The sequence below is a fragment of the Aquila chrysaetos genome, chromosome 4 (genome assembly GCF_900496995.4).
Source record: "Aquila chrysaetos chrysaetos chromosome 4, bAquChr1.4, whole genome shotgun sequence".
Lineage (NCBI taxonomy): Eukaryota > Metazoa > Chordata > Aves > Accipitriformes > Accipitridae > Aquila > Aquila chrysaetos.
Window position 1 is genome coordinate 29,532,067 of NC_044007.1, and position 19,378 is coordinate 29,551,444.

Consider the following 19,378-nt stretch of genomic DNA (forward strand, 5'->3'; position numbering starts at 1 on the left):
AATTTGTCCTATTCAATAGGGCCAAATAATTCTTTTGTCAGTTATAACACACACCAGCAGCATGCAATATGTATTGAGTTTCTCCAGATACATTAAATTCTATATGCTCTCATAAACTTATCTTTTTTCCCTTTTGCAAATTCTTTTTGTGACTCCTAGTTCTAGCCTATATCACTTTACCAGCCTGTGCTGTTGAAAAAGGGAGAATGGTAGGTTGCTCTGGGAAGAAACATTCCCAGAGACTACAGTAGAATAAACGTGTCTAAAAGAATCAGAAAAGATTCTAAGTTCATGTCTGTAAATTCAATGTTTTTTTCTTTCAGATCGCCGTTACGTAGCATGGCTCATGCTTGTGACAGTCGCCTATAATTGGAATTGCTGGTTTATTCCCCTTCGCTTTGTGTTCCCATATCAAACCCCAAGTAATACAATATATTGGTTTACCATGGACATCCTTTGTGATATCTACTACCTGTGTGACTTACTGATTTTCCAGCCCCGAGTGCAATTTTTAAGAGGTGGAGACATAATAGTAAGTATTGGAAGTGGGATTTCCACAGGTAGTAGTTGCGTGTTAAAGTACTTTATAGAAATTCCCTCTAATCTGACACATTTTTTCCTGCTATGTCAAATCTATGTAACTTTTTTATTTATCAAAGGATACCTATGTTCTTCTTCACTGGCCTTCCATTATCCTATTTTGGAAGAAGGAAACATATCCATTGTCTACATTCTTAAAAAAAACAGAAAAACCAGATTTGAAAGTAACAGATGAGAGCAGTCGGAATAGACATAAAGCTCCTTCTCGCCAGGACTGAACTGGTGCAGCTTCACTGGAATCAGTGATTATATGACTATGTACTCATACATGTATGTAGGTGTATGATTGTGTGAAACTTTCAGCTTTCTGTTCACCTTGTGCAAGAATCATAGTTGAAGACAGTGCATATTCTGCTAGGGCTGGACAGGATATACGTGTTTTGTTACAGATTGTGAGATTGGGGGGGGGTGTGCCAAAATCAGAGCAAATCCCTGTAATTTCAGGATGCTTTAAAAATAATTTATTTGAGATATTTTATTTGGGGAAAATAGGTACATTCAATTTTGCTTCTTGCTACTATTTTTGTGTCACCTTTTATAGAAAAATGCAAAATAAAACTCTAAGAAAGCATCTGAAAAAAGGTAAAAGTTTGCCCTTAACATATCTAAAGGGCATCTAGAACATTTACTTTTCTTTAAAATCTTCCCTGCTTTTGATTCTGTAACTTCTTATAGAAGAAAGCCTAATGAGGAAAAAAATGAGTTTAGGTAACTTCAGTGACACTACTGTGCCCAACAGACAGAAAATTCAAAATTATATGTCTTCAAATGTAATTTGGAACTAACTTTAGTTCAGTGCTTTTACATAAAATTTTACACATTGTGCATACAAGATAATACTGATACCTTTACAGAGGAATCTCAGATAAAACTGTGCAAATATAGTTTAGATAGACGTTAAATGCAGTGCAGTATAATGTATTTTTCCATGCCAAGACATTCAGTAACTGGCACAGTAACTTGCCTAATCCTACAAAACTCAAGTTTTATGAACAAGGTTAAAACTCTAACATAGGAAGCTTACCTCGTATTTCCCTTGAAGCTGTTTGTACAATTCATAGATTTTAGTCCATGAAGAGATCACCTACTGCCTGATCTCCTGCATTTAGTTTAATGTTTAAATGGATAATAGTGAAACGTTGGCTGGAAATATCCTTAAGATTTTAAGGCTCTTTTTAAAGTGTCCCTGGTATAAATACAGAAAATATAGTAACAGATATATTTCTTTAGATACTTGTGATTACCCTTTCCTATTAAGGTATTAGCATCAGTTCTCATGGAGAGCAATTTAAAAATAAACAGCTAATCATTACTAATCAATGTAATGTTGATTATTATAATGCTAATAATGCTAGCATGTTAATACTAGCTTCCAAAGAGCTAATTTTATACAGCACCATCAGAAATGTTCTTTGCATTTTTCTTGGAACCACTGAAGTCAAATGGAGTTTTTGTCCCTGAAATTGAAGGGGTTTGGGTCAAGCACCAACTGGTATAGATGTCTTGAGAAGGAATATTTGTGGGAAAAATGTAACGTACTTTGCTAGACCAACAGCCAGACTTGGAAAAAATTGGACAAACCTCAAACTTGATTTTTTCAGGTAGGTCTAATAAAATCTGGTCTAATGTAAACTGGTCTAATAAAAGTCCTTCTTCTTCCTACAGATCTTTCTCCATTCATACTCTTAGACCATCATTAATATAACTGTCATCATCCCTACTATCAGAAGTGAATTATTATTGAGTAGCAGAGGCTTATTCTTGACATTCTGTTCTTGATTGTGCCTTTTTCTCCTTTTGTTATCACTGTAGTCAGACAGAGTGGAAATGAAGAAATTCTACCACAGCTCTATGAAGTTTCGGGTAAGGAGACCCTATGTTACTGTCTGGCTGTAGGATTTCACAGGATTTTTTTCATTCAGTGAAAGTCACTGTTGGTTTAAGAACATCACCAGAAAGCATTGGCTTGATGGCATGTCAGTGCTCACCAGCTGAAGATTGCCATCTTCATAAACAGTGTTTAATTGTAAAACAGAATAATTATAAATGCAATTATAAATATTAATACTGAATAATAATAAATTAATAAAATTGAATTAATACAATTCTCTGTTTTGATTTATTTGTGTGAGGTCATCCCGCACACACTGCAAGTCTCTGCATGGTTTGCCAGAGATTCGTTAAACAAAAAGTCTTTAAGTTAGATAATAATCCTATTCAGTGAACTCTTATGAAGTACCTCGTGGTACTGAATAGGTCATCACTCACACAAATAAACAAAATATTAGATTTTTGATGCTCATTGCACTTTGTAAAAACAAAGATGCATTTGATTTAGCAAAATTGTTCATTTTGTTCCTTAATATTGTTTTTGCCAACAGAGGATAGGTAGTCTATTGAATTTCTGATACACATACACCTCTGTGACATTGAGCCCACATCTCTGAAATGTCACTTATTGCCCCCTCCTCTTCTGTAAATACTTTTGCACCTGCCTTGTTTCAGAGTTAAATTTGTGTCAGTGACTGTGGTCTTACTACTTATACACTTGAGGTTAAGCTATCCAGAAGTACAGGATATACACTGTACAGGCAAGTGAGTAGGACAGAGTCAAACCTACAGCAAGAGAACTAAGACGATATGTATGGTTTTATTTTAAGTCCACACTTGCAGTATGTTTAGTGCTCTTGATTTCTGCAGAAACTAATGAGAGTTGAGTGTTCTCACCACATGCAAGATATAGATATAATCTGGGAATTTGTCATATGATTAAGTACTAATTAACAGTTACTGATATTAAAGCACTTCTGACTAAATTTTGCCTCTTCTTAGACATGTGCCTGAGAGAGGTAGAGAGGCCATAAAAGGCTGTTTGTCCTCAATCAATTTTTTGGTTTGCTTTGCTTTTTTAACATAGTTCGGTTATTAACTGCATCTTACTTGCATGGAATAAAAGGTCAGTGCTGCATGCTAGTTGCTGCCAGCATGAGTTGCATCTTTCAGAGCAAAGGCATTTTTTATTACAGTGAGATGAAGCCTACAGTTCCACATCACTCTTTTGTTCCCAGATGATATCAGCAACAAAGCAAGGCATCACAGGATCTTTAAAAAGCCAAAGCCAAGTTTGCCACAGCTTTCCTTCCCTTCACAGAATTCTTGGGAAGAATAAAGTAGGCAGATAAGAAGAGTAATCGCACAGTTGATGGACTGCAGGGAGATGTTGAAAATCTTAGTGATATGGGAAGAAGAAGGACCCAAATGTAACAAAAGACAATATCTATTAAAAAAAACCCCAACAACCAGACTTACCATCCTATGATGAACCTGTTGTTTGGAACACATGGCTTCTGCAAGTTGCAAGCAAGGAGTCTAATTCATTGTGCTCCCCCAGGTTGCTTTAGGCAGACTGGTTTTAAAGCTGTAGGACTTCTAAGATGTGCTTGTGGATTTCTCTCCCCACCTCCACTCACCAGCCACATGCCTACCATTTTAGTCTCGTCAGAACTGTAATCGAAATAAAAGAATCTATTAGTAACCAAATATCTGAGATACTGTTAATAATCCCCATGAAACGGATTAAAATCTCAGGCATGGGGGACTTAAAAGCAGGGCAGAGCAAAGCTGTTGGTGTTTTTTCAAAGAGATAATCTTGCCTGCCAGTACTTGGGAAGTTACAGGCTTAGCTTGCTGACTGTTCAAATATTACACCCAATCATGATTCAATCTAAGGAGGTTTTTGACAGCAAGTAAATGCATTATGATTACTGTGAAGTTTAAATTGACCTCTCTGCTCTTCAACAGCTCGATGTGGTATCAGTATTGCCGTTTGACATTTTATACTTCTTCTTTGGATTTAACCCAGCATTTAGAGCAAATAGGATGCTAAAGGTAAGATCTGTGTTAGTGATGGACAGCTAACCACACAGAAATGTTTTTACAACGCAACTGAAAGTTGTTTATAATATTTAGAAATATGAAATTTAGAAACTGGAAAATGTCTTCAGGATAAGCTACAACATCAGAAAACAAACCAACAAAAAATACAAGTTATAGTCTAGCCAAATGAAGCCTTCTTCTGACTTTATTATTTCCTACTTTCAAAAGGTGTTTTGTCACTAAGGCTGGTTTGTTTCTATTATTTAAATTAGATTAATCTTAAATTACCTGTTTGGTTTTCAAAGATCAGAAAAATTAATTTAAGATCACTAATTAATGTCAATGTATTTTCCCCTTCTGTTAGTAATGTCAGGTGTTTAAAAGCAAAGAAGGGAATTTTAAGGACAACATAAACTATACACAGCATACTTAACAAGCATAAATCCACTTTTGTTATCAAGTCAAAAGACATCTGGAGCTGTGCAATGAAGGGGCTGAGAAGGGATTAGACAGCAACCCTCTCCCTGCATTTCACGGTACCTAGTAGGTCACTCTGTGACTAAATACATTCCCCTTCACATAATCAGTATGTTGACAAAGAATTGGCTTTCATTTAAAGTTGGAGGGAGACACAAGAACTCTGAGAATAAAATCAGGGTACTCTTCAGTTTTCAACAAAACTTCAAAATTCCATAAATCAGAACCAAAACAATATGAAAGAATGAAAAGTTAAATAGTACCTCATATAAGGCAAACAGATGTGTACTGAACAAAAACAAAGAAAAAAGCTACATGAGAATATTAAGGGCTATCATGAAAGGTAAACTACAAACAACAGGAAGAATTCGATATAGCAGCAGTTGATACTACGTGGTATCATCTAGTATGTGGTTGTTGATACATATGATGAGTTACTGGAGAATTATTGGAATTTCAGAAAGAGAAAAAAGGGATTTTTATGTGTGTAATTCTCTCTGATGAAGTTGCCCAAGCAATTATATTTGTTTGAGGAAGTAGAAGTCATTCATCTGCAGCAGTCTGACCTAAACAGCAAGGTTATTTCTATAATCAGATTAATGGGACACTCAACACCCAAAACAATGTTTAACTCAATTTTCATCTTTGGTTTTGCAGTTTACCATTTAGTTAAATGTTTAAAGAAAGTCAGACTACTGAAAAATCCATTATTTTCAAAATGTGTATATGAACTAATGTCAGTACTATTATAATAAGACGTGTAATGAAGAATAGTGATTGAGTTACTTTCATTTGTCTCCCATTCAGCATAACACATTCTTTGAGTTTAATGATCGTTTGGAAGCTATTCTGGACAAAGCATACATCTACAGGTATGTGCTTATTAAACTCTTGTAGCATGCAAAGCTTGGCACAGAATGCATTTCATTTGATTTCATGAGTTGTCAGTGAAGCACTGGATGGAATATGATACATCTTTTACTGTTCAATTTAAGATTTTTAAAATATCTGTCTTTACTGTAATCATTAAAATAACTGTAAAGCTTCACTCACATATGAAATCTAGCTCAGTTCAGCTGGCCTGGTTCAGGCAAAATGTCCACCAAACAGAGGCTCCTGCCAAAATTTAACTGATCAGAAGTATCAGAAAGAAGTTTCTTCAGTGAAAGAGCTAAAGAACAGTTCCTTTAGGTTGCTAATAGCAGTGCCAAATTCTTAGTAGCTGTTTATTTGTACTTAATAAAACTTAAGAGCTTGAGCCTGTGTCAATATTTTTCTTCAAACATGCTCTCACCATGAACCTGGCATATACAGAAACTTGATCATCCACTGCATTGACTAAACTTGGAATGAGAATCAATTCAGCACAGATCTCAAATAGTGATTATGACTGTTGTCTGCTGCACTATGTTCTCACCTTCTGCATTGACAGGAAGAATTTTGGTTCCAAATCAAGTAGTCCATGGACATGGTTATGGCAAGTTTCATAGGCCCCTCAGCCGTCAGTGATGCTGCTAAGAGCCAATGAACCTATCTACTGTGTCACCATTATTGTCATCTACTGTGAATGTCACCAGCCTTAGTTTATCTTGTGCAACTCCTACACCAACAGATTTTTTTTCCCTGTCCCAGTTTTGGGGCATGTATTGTTCCTGTGTGCTGCTGCTGCAGAAATAAGAATCTGCTGTTTACTGTCTTATTCTATTTCAGATATTATTGCACTTAAATGATAGACTTGGTATTTATATATTGCAAATGCAGTATTTTATGAAATTTAGAGACTAGTTAAATTTGAAAAGGAGGTTGAAACATCATCTCTTTCATATTTTTGTGTACCTGCAAAATGAAACAAAACTTAGAAGTTTGAAAATTCTACTAAAGTATTTTTGAAGATGCTAACCTCCACAAAGCTTATTCTCATGTTGCCCTCTCCTTTCACTTATTGAAGAGTCTTTTGTGGTTTGGTTGTTGGGGTTTTTTCTTTCTTTTTTTAAATTCTTGTTGGTACAAGAGAAAGCTTCTCTGAATTTCCACAAGATGAAGAAATTTCTTGTCAGTTGCTGAATCACTGCCTCCCTATCTTCTCCAATTTCTAATCTCATTAAAAAGAATGGGTTTTCATCTGCCTTGCTTGTACTTTTTTAACTTTTTCTAATGTTGAGAACTTTTAAAATTAATTATTTGCCATATTACGTCCTTTGCTTTGGAGTCATAATTCAACGACTTTTCTGTATCTCCTATAATATTTGCAGTGAGACCTGGGAGATACAGATTTTTAATATAGATGGTTTTGAATCAAGTAATTAGTTCATATGTAACAACAATGTTGTGTGTATATGGATTTCAAGGAAATGGAAACAAAGTAGCAAACCCATTTTCACCCAAATAAGCAGTTTTGCAATGGACAGTTTCACATTATATAAAAGTATGGAATGGGAAATGGTTGTTTAAAAGGCAAGTTGAGAATGGGATGCGTGTATCTTCAAACTAGCCTAACTTTGAAGAATGTGATGTTGATTTGCGTGTCAAACAACAGGGAAGGTGCTGGTTTAGAAAGGCTGACACACAGAGCAAGATCTCGCTGGTCATGTAAAATGTATGAAATAGCTGAAAAGACAGAGCCAGCTACTCTGCAAAGCTGTTCTGGCTTGTTAGACAGTTTTCTAGCATGGTATTTGTTGAGTGCCACAACTGTCTGTTGCTGCTTGTGTCTTTTCTTCCTGGTCACAGGCCCACTTGCGTTTTCCAGTATTAAATCACTTGCAGAATGTAAAATGCAGAATGTAAATTGCAGAATGTAAATATTATAAAGTGAATCCATTTTCTACCTCATACTCTTAAGAGGCCAGAAACCTGAAACTTGTGAAATAGAGCACTCTTCATAACTAAAATGCAATTTTAAATCCCTTTGAAGATGTGCAGAAAAACAATGGTAGGGAACATGGATTTCAATATTGCTCAGCATATATGGCGTTAACAGTATTAACGCTTTATTATCTATAGGCTTTCCCATCAGTGCTTTGCTAAGGTTTGTGGTTGAAAAAAAATGTCTGCATACTGTCCTACCAAAATGTTATATTTTGTATTTGCAAAACACCTATTAAATATGTCATGCCATGCCCTGATACAATGCTTTAAAACATACTTCAGAAAACACTGACTTCAAGTTTTTGAGGTACTCATTAGTAAAAACATTTGGCAAAGATCTTTTAATTGTCTTGCCAGAAGGCATTAACGTAAGGAAAGAAAAAGGACAAATGGAGAAGAGAGGTAGTTATACAGAAGAGTACAGATGGGAGCTGAAAAATACAAAAAAAAGATGGGCTGTTTGTGCAAACCACTGCATTTTATTTGAATGTAGCAATGTTGTTTTGATCTGAGATCTTGGTATGGTCACCATCTGAGCGATAAGGCACCAATTAACTAGATAATGTCAAACTAAACTTCTACACAGCAAGTATATGTGCCTGGTTGGACTCTCTTCTCAAACTCATTAGTTTTGGAATAGAGCTAGCAAAAGTTACTACATCTTACCTACCCATTGCGGTAGATTCAAAATGTGCCTAGAGAAATATAATATATAGTGTAGCAAAGGCTTTCAAAACCTTTACTCTGACCTCAGGAGTCCAGCTGCATGGATTCAAACTTGTGCACAAGACCCAGCATGGTCAATATTGTAATATTACTAGATCGCATCAGCTATCTGCTGTTCTCAAAAGCTTACAATCCTAAACAGAGCTGTCCTGGAAGAACACCAACATTTAAAGAGAGAAGTGGCATTCATTTGTCAACATCCTAAAGATGAAGAGTACCTGTAGGTAAATTGCTCAATGGCATGGAGAGGCAAAGGAGGGCATGCAATGGCACCTCAAGAAACAGCAAAGGAATGCATAATACAGAAGCAACCACAGAGATGTTATCTCCCATTAACTTAGTTATAGACCTAACTTGGTTAGATCTTATAAAATTTTCATAAAACCATGCACTCAGTTACTATGCACTGCAAACTGCACTGAATTCTAGCTGTAGCAGATAAACTCATTATGTACCAGACTCCCTGCGTTTAGGCAAGTCCTGTACTTCTCCTGCTTATTTATCCCTTGCCTGTATGAATATTTGAATGGAGAGCTAAATCCAGGAGATCTTCCTTTTGATCCTCATGCACTGAACAGAGGATATACAATGAGATCATTATTGTATTAAACAGAAAGCTGCTTGGTGCTTAAGTAGTTCATCATTGATGTTCTTCATAGAACTGGCCATAAGCGTAAGAACTGGGATTAGGAATGATACAACTCCTGCTGTAGCCAGTAAATCATACTATTTAGTGGATCTACTGCAGACTTCCTAGCACAGCTCTTGTAAAACAGTTCATTTCTGACCTCAGACATTTCTTGGCTTTGGTTAACAAGTTTAGAGCCTATCTTGAACAGAGTTTGGCAAACACATTAATTTGTACCCTCTAGCCTCATTAATATAGCTTCAAATTTCTGTAAATATTCACAGCCAGTTAAAGAAGAGGATTATAAAGTCCTCAGGGAATGATAATTTAGAAATTACCTTGTGTCAAATATTCTAGGAAAGATATTTATTTGACCTTGGACAAACGTGAAGGACAGGTAACTGCCAGCTCCTTTTTTTCACAGAATCAATACAGGTGGGGAACTACTTAGTGGATGCTTAACATAAACACTGTTGATCCAAAAAAGCAGTGGGTTCCATATTAAAAGGAAGGAAAAATGTAAGTTGTTTTAAAAGAATCTGTTGACTTTTATAGGGTCATTCGAACAACTGGATACTTGCTGTTTATCTTGCACATTAATGCATGCCTGTATTATTGGGCTTCAGACTATGAAGGACTTGGCAGCACTAGATGGGTGTACGATGGCAAAGGAAACATGTAAGTTCTTTTCTCTTGCAAGAGATTTCTGTTGATTTTGCTCCTTCCTGCATCCCCCTCCTTCTCCCATGCTTTTGCTTGCAAGGCGTGCCCTTACTTTACAAGTGCTTGGATAGAAAACTTTTAGCACCATGGCTGCTGATTAGCAGCTTTCATTACTAACACATATTAGGAGGGCAGGTGCAGTGAATAATCAGTTTACTGCTTTTATAGGTTTATGAGTCAGTGCTAAGCACTAACTTAATTAAACATTTAGAAAGCAACAAGGGTCATAAATTAAACTTACTGATTGCATATGCACATGGGAACTGTTAGAAAGATTGCAGAACAATCCCTCAAAGGAATCAGAGGCACAGATTTTTCTTCTGCCACACAGCATTGTGTCATTAAAATGCAACATTTTAGTCCCTCTAAACACCATGGTGATTGGTCTGAAAAAAATTCCACCCACTTTCTCTGATCTTTTGAGAAGGTCATGCTTAAACATGTGGCAGAGTGTCTCTAGTGGGAAGGACTAGATATTGGCACACTTTTCCATAAACTACTTGTGACAGCACTAGGCTGGGTGCCAAGTAACGGACATTCATTAAGATGATGGAGATGAAGCAAGAGAAAATAGCAAAGTCATAATATATTTTGTGTGTAGTTATATAAAAACATATCTTGTAGGTTCAGATGTATAAATGTTCATTTCTTTCAAAGGCCATAATATAGTTAAAGTCACAGAAGCTCAATTTGTTCATTAATTATATTCTTTGCAAAACAGCATATAATATATTACTGCTGTCATAAATCACCCTTTAAACAACATTTCATGTTTCTCTTGGAGACATGCTTCTCTTGCTTGTAATTTTTTCAGACTTCATGAATTTGGTGTGAAGTCACTATCTTGAAGGGTAAGAAAATAGCCTTTGATAGTAAAACACACTTTGTGTAAAGCAGCATTGATTTTTTATAATTAGGGTTCTCTTTCAAAAAAATTGACATGGCTGGTTTCCACACACTGCTAAAATACACAGCTTGAGTACTGCAGTCAGACATGTGCAAGCAAGTCCTAGAGCTCAGTGGGACCACTTATGTAAGTGAAATTATACACAGGTATTTATTTGCAGGATCAAGGCTTCCAGAAATCTGACAAGAAAAATGCAGAAAGAATTTCCATTATAACTATTTTTGTTAATGTCATTCTTGGGAAAACTTGCCTCATAATTAGAAAATAAGGTAACTAAGACTGAGCAACTTGAACACTCTGAAAGTAGAGAGCTTACTCAGTCTTCAATCTTTTAATTCTTCTTCAGAACAGCCTAGAGAACAGGCAAGAAAGTCTTCTTGGTTTTCATGGACAAGAATATTTTACATTTCACTCAGGGAAACAATTGGTAGAAATTATTTGCTAGCTTGATCACAGAAAATGCGGTTGTGCCCAGAGGCAATGGTCAGGCTTTTTAATATTTTGTGATACCTTTTCCACGAGGAGACAAAAACACTTCTCAAATGTTGTCACACTGAAATTAAATGGGATTTAGGGCAGAATTTTTTATAAACAATTATAATAAACTGATAATTCAAGGTCTACATTAAACTGAGAAGCTGAAATAAATGCATATTAGAATATATCCATGTAAGCTTAAGCCATTTATCTACCTCATCTTGACATTGCTTGGTGAATGTATGACTTAATTCTTTTGCCTGTATCTAACTCATACTGGATTATATGGTCCCATGTACATGGAACCTCAAAGAGTATCCCATGCTGAGCTGCATTTCATGAAGTATAGCTTAGTATCCCACTAACAGAAAATGCCTTCTGTACGGGGTAGTCATTGCCTTAGAGACTCAGGCATGACATATTATCTGATTGTCAAATATTTGGGAATTTTTAACAGAGAGGCATTGTGTGAACATTAGTTATTATTGGAGATGCCATGTGAACTTAAACATATCAGACAAGATACTTCTAGGTATATTCATTTCTTTGGAAAGCAGGAATTAAGAACAATCCAGGAAAAATCTGTCAGAAAAAGTGACCAGAACTGCAGTATATATTATAGCACAGTAGTGCAGATGTAATTTCCTTTCACATGGCAGTCAGAGTTGCCAATATTTGAAGCAAAATATGCCATTGGTCTCACACAGAAAGGGAACACATTCAGAAAGAAGATAAGACAAACATAGCTTCTTAGCTAATTAAAAAAAAATGACAGTAAGCAGTTTGACAAATAAATCAAAATTCTAGTGGTCTCAGATTACACTGACCCAAAGCAAATGATCTAGCACTGATTTAGTGGCATGAATGTTTTATGTAGGATCCCTGCTGTGTCCATAAAATGTTGCTAGTTATGGCCAAAACCAGTTCTTAAAAATGTCAGCACTTCTAGGATCTTTTTTTTTTTTTTCCTTTCCAGGCTAAAAGAATACACAGACAACAGTTTCCCTTATCAATTTGATTATATATATGTTCCTGAGCAGACATACTAACTGCTGATCTTCAATTTTTAATGAACAGCTGTACACAGCACTCAAACCACAAGCAAAATTATCAAAGTAGCTCTTTTTGCAAATTTCTGCTAGCTGTATTCTTTTCCACATCATGTCCAGACTCCGAAGTGTTAGTGCCAGTCCAGGAAGATTTGAGGTGTTTTGCATGGCAGCCTTCAATCAAAATGCCTTTGACCTGAGGTGCAAAAGGCAGTCAACTTTACCCCTCTGCAACACACCCAAATTAGCCACACAAGATGTTCCCAGCATTAAAACTGCACTCATGAGCTTGTATTAGGCAGACAGACCTCAGTGTCTCCTAATGCAGAAGGATAGCATCCCTGATGCAACACCATAGTGTAGAGCCTATGTAACCATGGCAGCAGGATATTAAAAAGGTCTTTTTGTTATAGCTAAGTGAACAATTTGAACTGTATGTGTATATTTACAATCTAATTTAACTACTAAGTAAGAGATCAGTCTCCCTAATTCCTCAGGAAAATGGACGAATCCTTTAGAAAGGGATTAAAGGCAGGAATGTAGTGTTGTCCTGAATTGTCCCATGGAAGTATCTGTCTCTTTCATCACTGCCCATAAGGGAAACTAAAACTCGGGAGCTGAAATTCCCATGCAAACCCCACAGGTCAGCATTAAATTTAGACAAAACAAATCATTCCACTTTGCTCATGGTGTATTTCTTCTGCTGCTTGCAAGTCATCCACAAGTAGTCTGCAAAATTCACTGGCATATTTATTAATCAAGACATCTATTTGCATCCTGATTATGTTTCTCTGTAGCTTGCTGCCTTCCTGCTCCGGGCACAGACTTTTAGCAGATATCTGGAAGTCCAGGAAAATGGTCACTGTACATGTGTAGAACAACTCTACTTCTTTGGTATGCATTGCCCAACACCCAGTAAGACTGACATATCTTAAAAGGTGTCTCGTGGGTATCAGCTATACATTGCACTTGCAATAGGTCTGATGTGTCATACTCGCAGTGCTTGCTATACAAAGGCAGTTATCTGCCTCCAGACAATCTGTGAATGCACAGCCCAACTCATAAGTATGTCAAACCTAATGCTTTCAGACCTGCTACTTGCAGCTGTACTTTTTAGATAAAAGCTTTGTAGTTCACACCATTCTGCCTAAGATCATCATACCTACAGCCACCCGATGAATAAGTCACTCAAGAAAAAGAGGTACTAAGAAGAAGGTCATTAGAGTACCAGTTTATAAAGGCCACTTCTTTACTCTGCTTAAACCCATCCTGGCTGTAATCTGAGAGGAGTCAAACGTGATAGCCCTGAAATAATGCTTCCCTGGGATGAAATGAATGTGTGAATACCACCTTAAAATCTGATAGCCACATGCACAAAGATTTGATTTACCTGTATTAACCAAAACCATGTAAGAATTTTAGCGTATTCTGAAATGGACTTTTATGACAAAGATATTTCTACTGACATAATATTACAAGTTATTGTATTTGCAGTGTTTCTGAATGTTTTCATACCTAGGACTTATTTTAGGGAAAAAAATCTAGTAGTTTGATTGCCTGAAGGATAAACATACATTCTATGTTGTGCGGAGGGAAAATCCCTTTCTTGTCTCATGTTATTTGCTTCAACAGTAATTTTATAGCAGGCTAGTAAGCTGTATGGTGAGCAATGATTGTTTCCAGACACGAGCTAGTAGGAAGCAGAGCTGCTAATACTGTTGAAATAGGAGTCTGTTTTTTCTGGCTTTCCTTAAACAAAATTTACAATTTCATTTCTCCCCTTCTTAGGGAAAAAAAGCTGCTTTATATTTCAACTGTGTAACTTTCATTTCAGATTAAAATAAAAACAATAAAATGTGTAAATGGAGAAAATATAAAAACTGTGCCTAAGAGATAGTGAATATCATGTGACTTTGCCAGTAGAAAGTTTCTTTTGAAGAAAAATTGCAGAAGAATATACTGTATTAACAACTTCTTCAGAAAGTGGTGGGCAGATCTGAAAAAGATACCTCACATTTTGCATATACAACACTGCAAAGAAGAATGTGACCCCTAAATTTCTTTGAGGAGCTACTTTCATTCTTTGTAGACATTCCCAGAATGAAGATTATATTGCCTATCATGGTGGACTTAGCAAGCTTGGCACCCAAGGCCTTTGGGGGTAAGGGAGTTGGTTAATTACTTTTGTTTCCTGTAGTAACTAGCACAGAGTAATGTTAATTTCTTTACTTTTATATTAATAAATTATACATGTTTCAAGCACTACAGCATTCTCAGTTATGGCAAAGGAATATGATATCAATATGCTTTATATGATAATTCCCCTCAGACAAGCTAGAGACATCATTTTATGCTTAAATCTGCAGTTCTTCCAAAACAGATCTGAGGCTTTTTCTTACTACTTATTTATGCTACAGAAGTCTAAGAGAAAGCTGCCACTTTTGCATACTTTGCTGGAAGCATGCATAGGTGATGATTTTTTTTTTTTAATCCAAGTGAAAATATTATAGTGGTCTAAGCCAGCTGTTCATTTTGCACCCCTAACAAGGAAAAATTATATGATGGCAGATCTCTGAATGAAAACAGCCAGAACTGGCTGTTAAAATCTAAAACTAGAAAACTATGGTAAAAGTGATAATTGTTACTGCATTTCATTAATCTACAACCAAGAAAAAAGTGACTTTGTAATGAAAAGCAAAAATCGATTGCTTTGTAAAGCCTGACATTTTAGGTGAAAGACTTGGAAACACTTTCGAGTGATTTAAATAAAACCCCTCATTGGAACTGATTGTTACTGTGAGTTTATTTTCTCATATTTACACAAACCGACCCTCCAATTGTATTGTTACATGGACCATTTATTAATAGGGGTGGAGTTTGTACCTTAATAAGAGAGGAGTTTAAAAGTGGAGGCCACCAAATTAAAATGTACACCTGAAGTCTGCAAGCAGATCAGGTGGCCTCAGATTCAGGGTAGGCATGAGAAGATGCATGCAAAACTGTCTATTTCAAAACATGCATCTCCGAAAATATTTCTTGTGTGTGTTTTTTTTTTTAATTTCAAACTCAATGAAATTCATCAAATAGAAGGAATCTTCATTGTTTCAGAAGCAATAGTTATAGATGAAATAATAGAAAATCTCATTGTACAATTAAGGAAAATGAACTTCCATTCCTACTCATTAGTGAAGCTGAAGTCTGATTGTACAGAGACTTAGGAAGTCAAATTCTAATTAATAGGAGGCTTTTAAAAATATTCCTAAACCAATTACTTGTTGGTCCAGAAAAGAAGGAAATGATGGCACACTCACAGCAATGATTTGAGCTAATTAATCCCCACTGCACAGTAGGGGAAATACTGCAGTACTAGTGGTGCCATGTTCTAGAAACATAAATCTTAGATAAACAGATTCTTAAAACAGAATCTTAGATATGCCAAGGCACTTTACATATATATATATGTACTAAAAAAAAGAGAGTTAGTGTGACTATCCTCACAAAATAATAATAAAAAAAAAAATTCTGTCCAGGTCCATTGCTGTTTCATAAACTTGTGTTATCATACTAATAGAAATACACTGCTTGAATGCAACAGGCTCTGTCAGGGACAAGGCTGTACAAAGAGTGCTGTACAAACAGAACAAAAAAATCTTTGTCCAAAGAGCTCACACTTCAGGTATGAGAAGTGACAGACACCAGATGGATACAGTGAAGGAGTCAATATGAGCCGTACATTGGAGCAGAGTCTTAGTGACTGCCCATTGCTCACTGCTATATTTGGTTTCTACACCAAGAGAGTTCTGAGAAAAGTCTTGAAGGGTGCTAACAAGGTGGTTTTGTAGCCATTGAGGGACAGCTCTTCCCAGGCATCAGGAAAGTAATGAAGAAGGCAAGAATGTGTTTGTTGAGGTGACAGAAGGGGTAGTGGAGGCCAGCCACTAGAAGTTAATGCAGGAGTCAACCCTGCAGTGCTGAATAAGTGAATTGGTTTGGAGAAGCTGGATTAACATACAGCTTGTGGAAACATGTAACTTGTAACATGTTTGACATAACCCAGGAGGCAGAGCCAATGAAGGGTGCTTAAGAAGCAGAGTGGGAGGAAGACCTAAGTGGTTAAAGGACTAGGAAAATGAACGGACACGAGAAGAACAACACTGCATTTGTTGTACCCACCAAAAGGCTTCACACTGGTGTTATCAAGTGAAGCCATGGAAGAGACCTTCAGATGTGTGCGCATCTAGTGTGCTACAGATAAACTCTGGGAAGTCTCTAACATTTTTACACTGCTTTTAACATCATGGCACCTTCACTGGTAGCATTCTAACACAGTAATGTCCACCTTGGCAATTTGTTACAGAAGTCTTCTGTAAAGCTGCATAGTTATTGGAGAACAGTAAGTAACCGCTGCATTCCCCATGTATTCTTATTTTGCTGTCAGTGAGAACATTCAGCTCAACATGATTTACACAACTGTATCATTAGTAAAATCATAACCCTTCATAAAAAGTGCTGAAGGTCTTTTGGACTGAAAAGCATCATTAAAAGGCCCAACTCTGGCAGGTATATGCTTAACTTCAAACACATAAGTACCTACAGTCAGTAACAAAAATGCTGTCTGTATCCACAGGTATCTGAGGTGTTACTACTGGGCAGTTCGTACTTTAATCACCATCGGTGGCCTTCCAGAACCACAAACTCTGTTTGAAATAGTTTTTCAACTGCTGAATTTTTTCTTGGGTGTCTTTGTCTTCTCCAGCTTAATTGGTCAGGTACATAAAAAAATCAATAACTAGATACATTCAAATTACTGTAATGTAGTGGTAGTGATAATATATTCAATTTAATAGAGTTCTGTTCTAGGAAAAAGTTTAGCCTCCATCTGAATGGCCTTCTATTTAACTGTCATCTGTACTTATTCTTCTGACAAATACATGTTTTTAATCAGTTCCCAGTCTTGTAGCCCTTTTGCACACAAGCTGATTTAAAGCCAAGACTCTGCAGGACATGGATGATTCTTGAAACTATGTATAATTCCTTTTTTCTTCCTCACAGCCAAGGAGACAGTTCCTTGAAATTCACATTATACTGTTAAATCTGATAGAAAAAATATAATTATAGGTATGTATTAATATGTACAAATTATTGAATAAGTCATGCTCGATACTACTGCCAATAGAATACTGTTAATGGAAATCCTATGATTTTTTTGTCAAACTAGAATTCTGCTCTCTTCCATAAATTACAATATATTTGCTAACCTGAAAATTAACTGTTTTCTATTTCTTTTGGTTCTTATTTGGCAGGAGAGAAAAAAAAAAAAGCCCATAGCACAGCAAATCACAGCAAATCAGTTATATTTCCAAATGAATAAAACTGAACTATTTCTGGCTTATAACTACTAAACTTGGGCTTTAGATCCATAGGTTTTAAAATACCTTCCCTACAGAAAAACAAATGCATGGTTTTAAAATGCCTTGCCTACAGAAAAAAAAAATGCCATGGTTCCTATGCGATACTGTGTTTTATCGGATTCCTGTAGAAATCATTCCAGAGTTTTTTATTTGTACATGTCTGTTATTGGAAGAATTATTATGAAAAAATAAAGATGAAAACTGAAATGTAATTTTTATTTTGAATACAGGATTCAAAAAGTTCAATCAAACAGTTAAAAATTGCATATGTCCCTTGCCATTTAGAAGTGCAAGAAGAGATAACCATCATGAAACAGACTCTTGCCTGTAGGATTTAAAATTCATCCACAAACAAGAATTACCAAAAATAAAACAAAGTAGTGCATATAAGATATTTCTTCTGGAAAACTATTGAATTCAAGTGTATTGGATTAAACTTCAGAGTTTGGATATTTATAATTTTTTCCTAAATTGATATAACTGTCAATGAAAGCACCATTCCCCAAGAAGATTCTGCAGATTAGGTTTTGTAACTAGTACACTTATTTGCAGACTTAATTCTTAACACATGAACATATTCACTGCATTTTTTTTATAATTCCTGTTTACAAAGAGCTCTTAAAATTACCAAGTTATTCCTGGTTTAACACACTTGCCTAAAAATTGTTATTCCTATTGCAATCAATTGTATCTCTGTAATAAAAAGCAGAATTCAGCCCACCGGCACACTATCCTTGGCCACTGCAATATGAATCCATCCTACTAAAAAAATGTCTACACAGTTATGTTCTGAAGAAGGAATATCTATGACCATTAACTCATGCACTTTCTAAAAACTAAATTACATTTGTGTTGGAATGTTAAATGATGTTCCTGCACTAAAAACTTCAAGATCACCTTTCAGCTCAAAGTGCATTTTTAGGATTGATCTAGATTCTCTTAGCTACTTAAACAGCAGCAGGTTCTTAATTCTAGTGGTGACAGCTGATGTTGTTAAAGAAATTTAGCCCAGTTTGCTTCACTTCTGACTTGCATTGCACACCAAATGCAGAGTAGCTTTATCATGGATTTTTAAGAAAAGCATTATCTACATTTTTCATCCATGTCCAGAAATATGAGACAGAAGAATAAGTTAAAACACACAAATGATCCCTTTAAAATCATAAATATAGACTTTCCAACACAATTAGATTAAATCTGTAACACTTCTGAAAAAGCGGATGAAGGACCTATTCAAAACATGCAGCTGAATGTATAATTAATTAGTGATTTTGCAAACAAGTATTTTATTCTTTTTATATGTTGGTGGCAAGATATTCAAATCAAGACTATTTTTGTTGAAATGTGTAGTAACAACAACTGATGTTTGCAGATGAGAGATGTAATTGGAGCAGCCACAGCAGGACAGAACTACTACCGTTCCTGTATGGACAACACTGTCTCCTATATGAACACTTATTCTATTCCAAGAGTGGTCCAAAATCGTGTTCGAACCTGGTATGAATACACATGGGACTCTCAGGGAATGCTGGGTAAGTCTTTCTAATTCCAGTTACGTAGCAACTTCAAGTGAGAGTGGTTGTATAGATATAGATACAGGGTGAAATTCACGTTTCTCCTTTTCTGAATTGCATGC

At 35.9% G+C, this 19,378-nt stretch overlaps 1 protein-coding gene across 1 annotated transcript in view; it reads left to right on the top strand.

Moving 5' to 3' along the window:
* The window catches only part of CNGB3 (cyclic nucleotide gated channel subunit beta 3), a 68,292-nt gene that overhangs the window by 36,217 nt on the left and 12,697 nt on the right, over positions 1 to 19,378 (top strand). Inside the window, exons 6-12 of the mRNA XM_030011062.2 lie at positions 324 to 532; positions 2,413 to 2,463; positions 4,402 to 4,488; positions 5,761 to 5,825; positions 9,731 to 9,853; positions 16,959 to 17,100; positions 19,115 to 19,274. Of these exons, the coding sequence (XP_029866922.1) occupies positions 324 to 532; positions 2,413 to 2,463; positions 4,402 to 4,488; positions 5,761 to 5,825; positions 9,731 to 9,853; positions 16,959 to 17,100; positions 19,115 to 19,274 (837 nt within the window). The remainder of the gene's footprint in view (positions 1 to 323; positions 533 to 2,412; positions 2,464 to 4,401; positions 4,489 to 5,760; positions 5,826 to 9,730; positions 9,854 to 16,958; positions 17,101 to 19,114; positions 19,275 to 19,378) is intronic.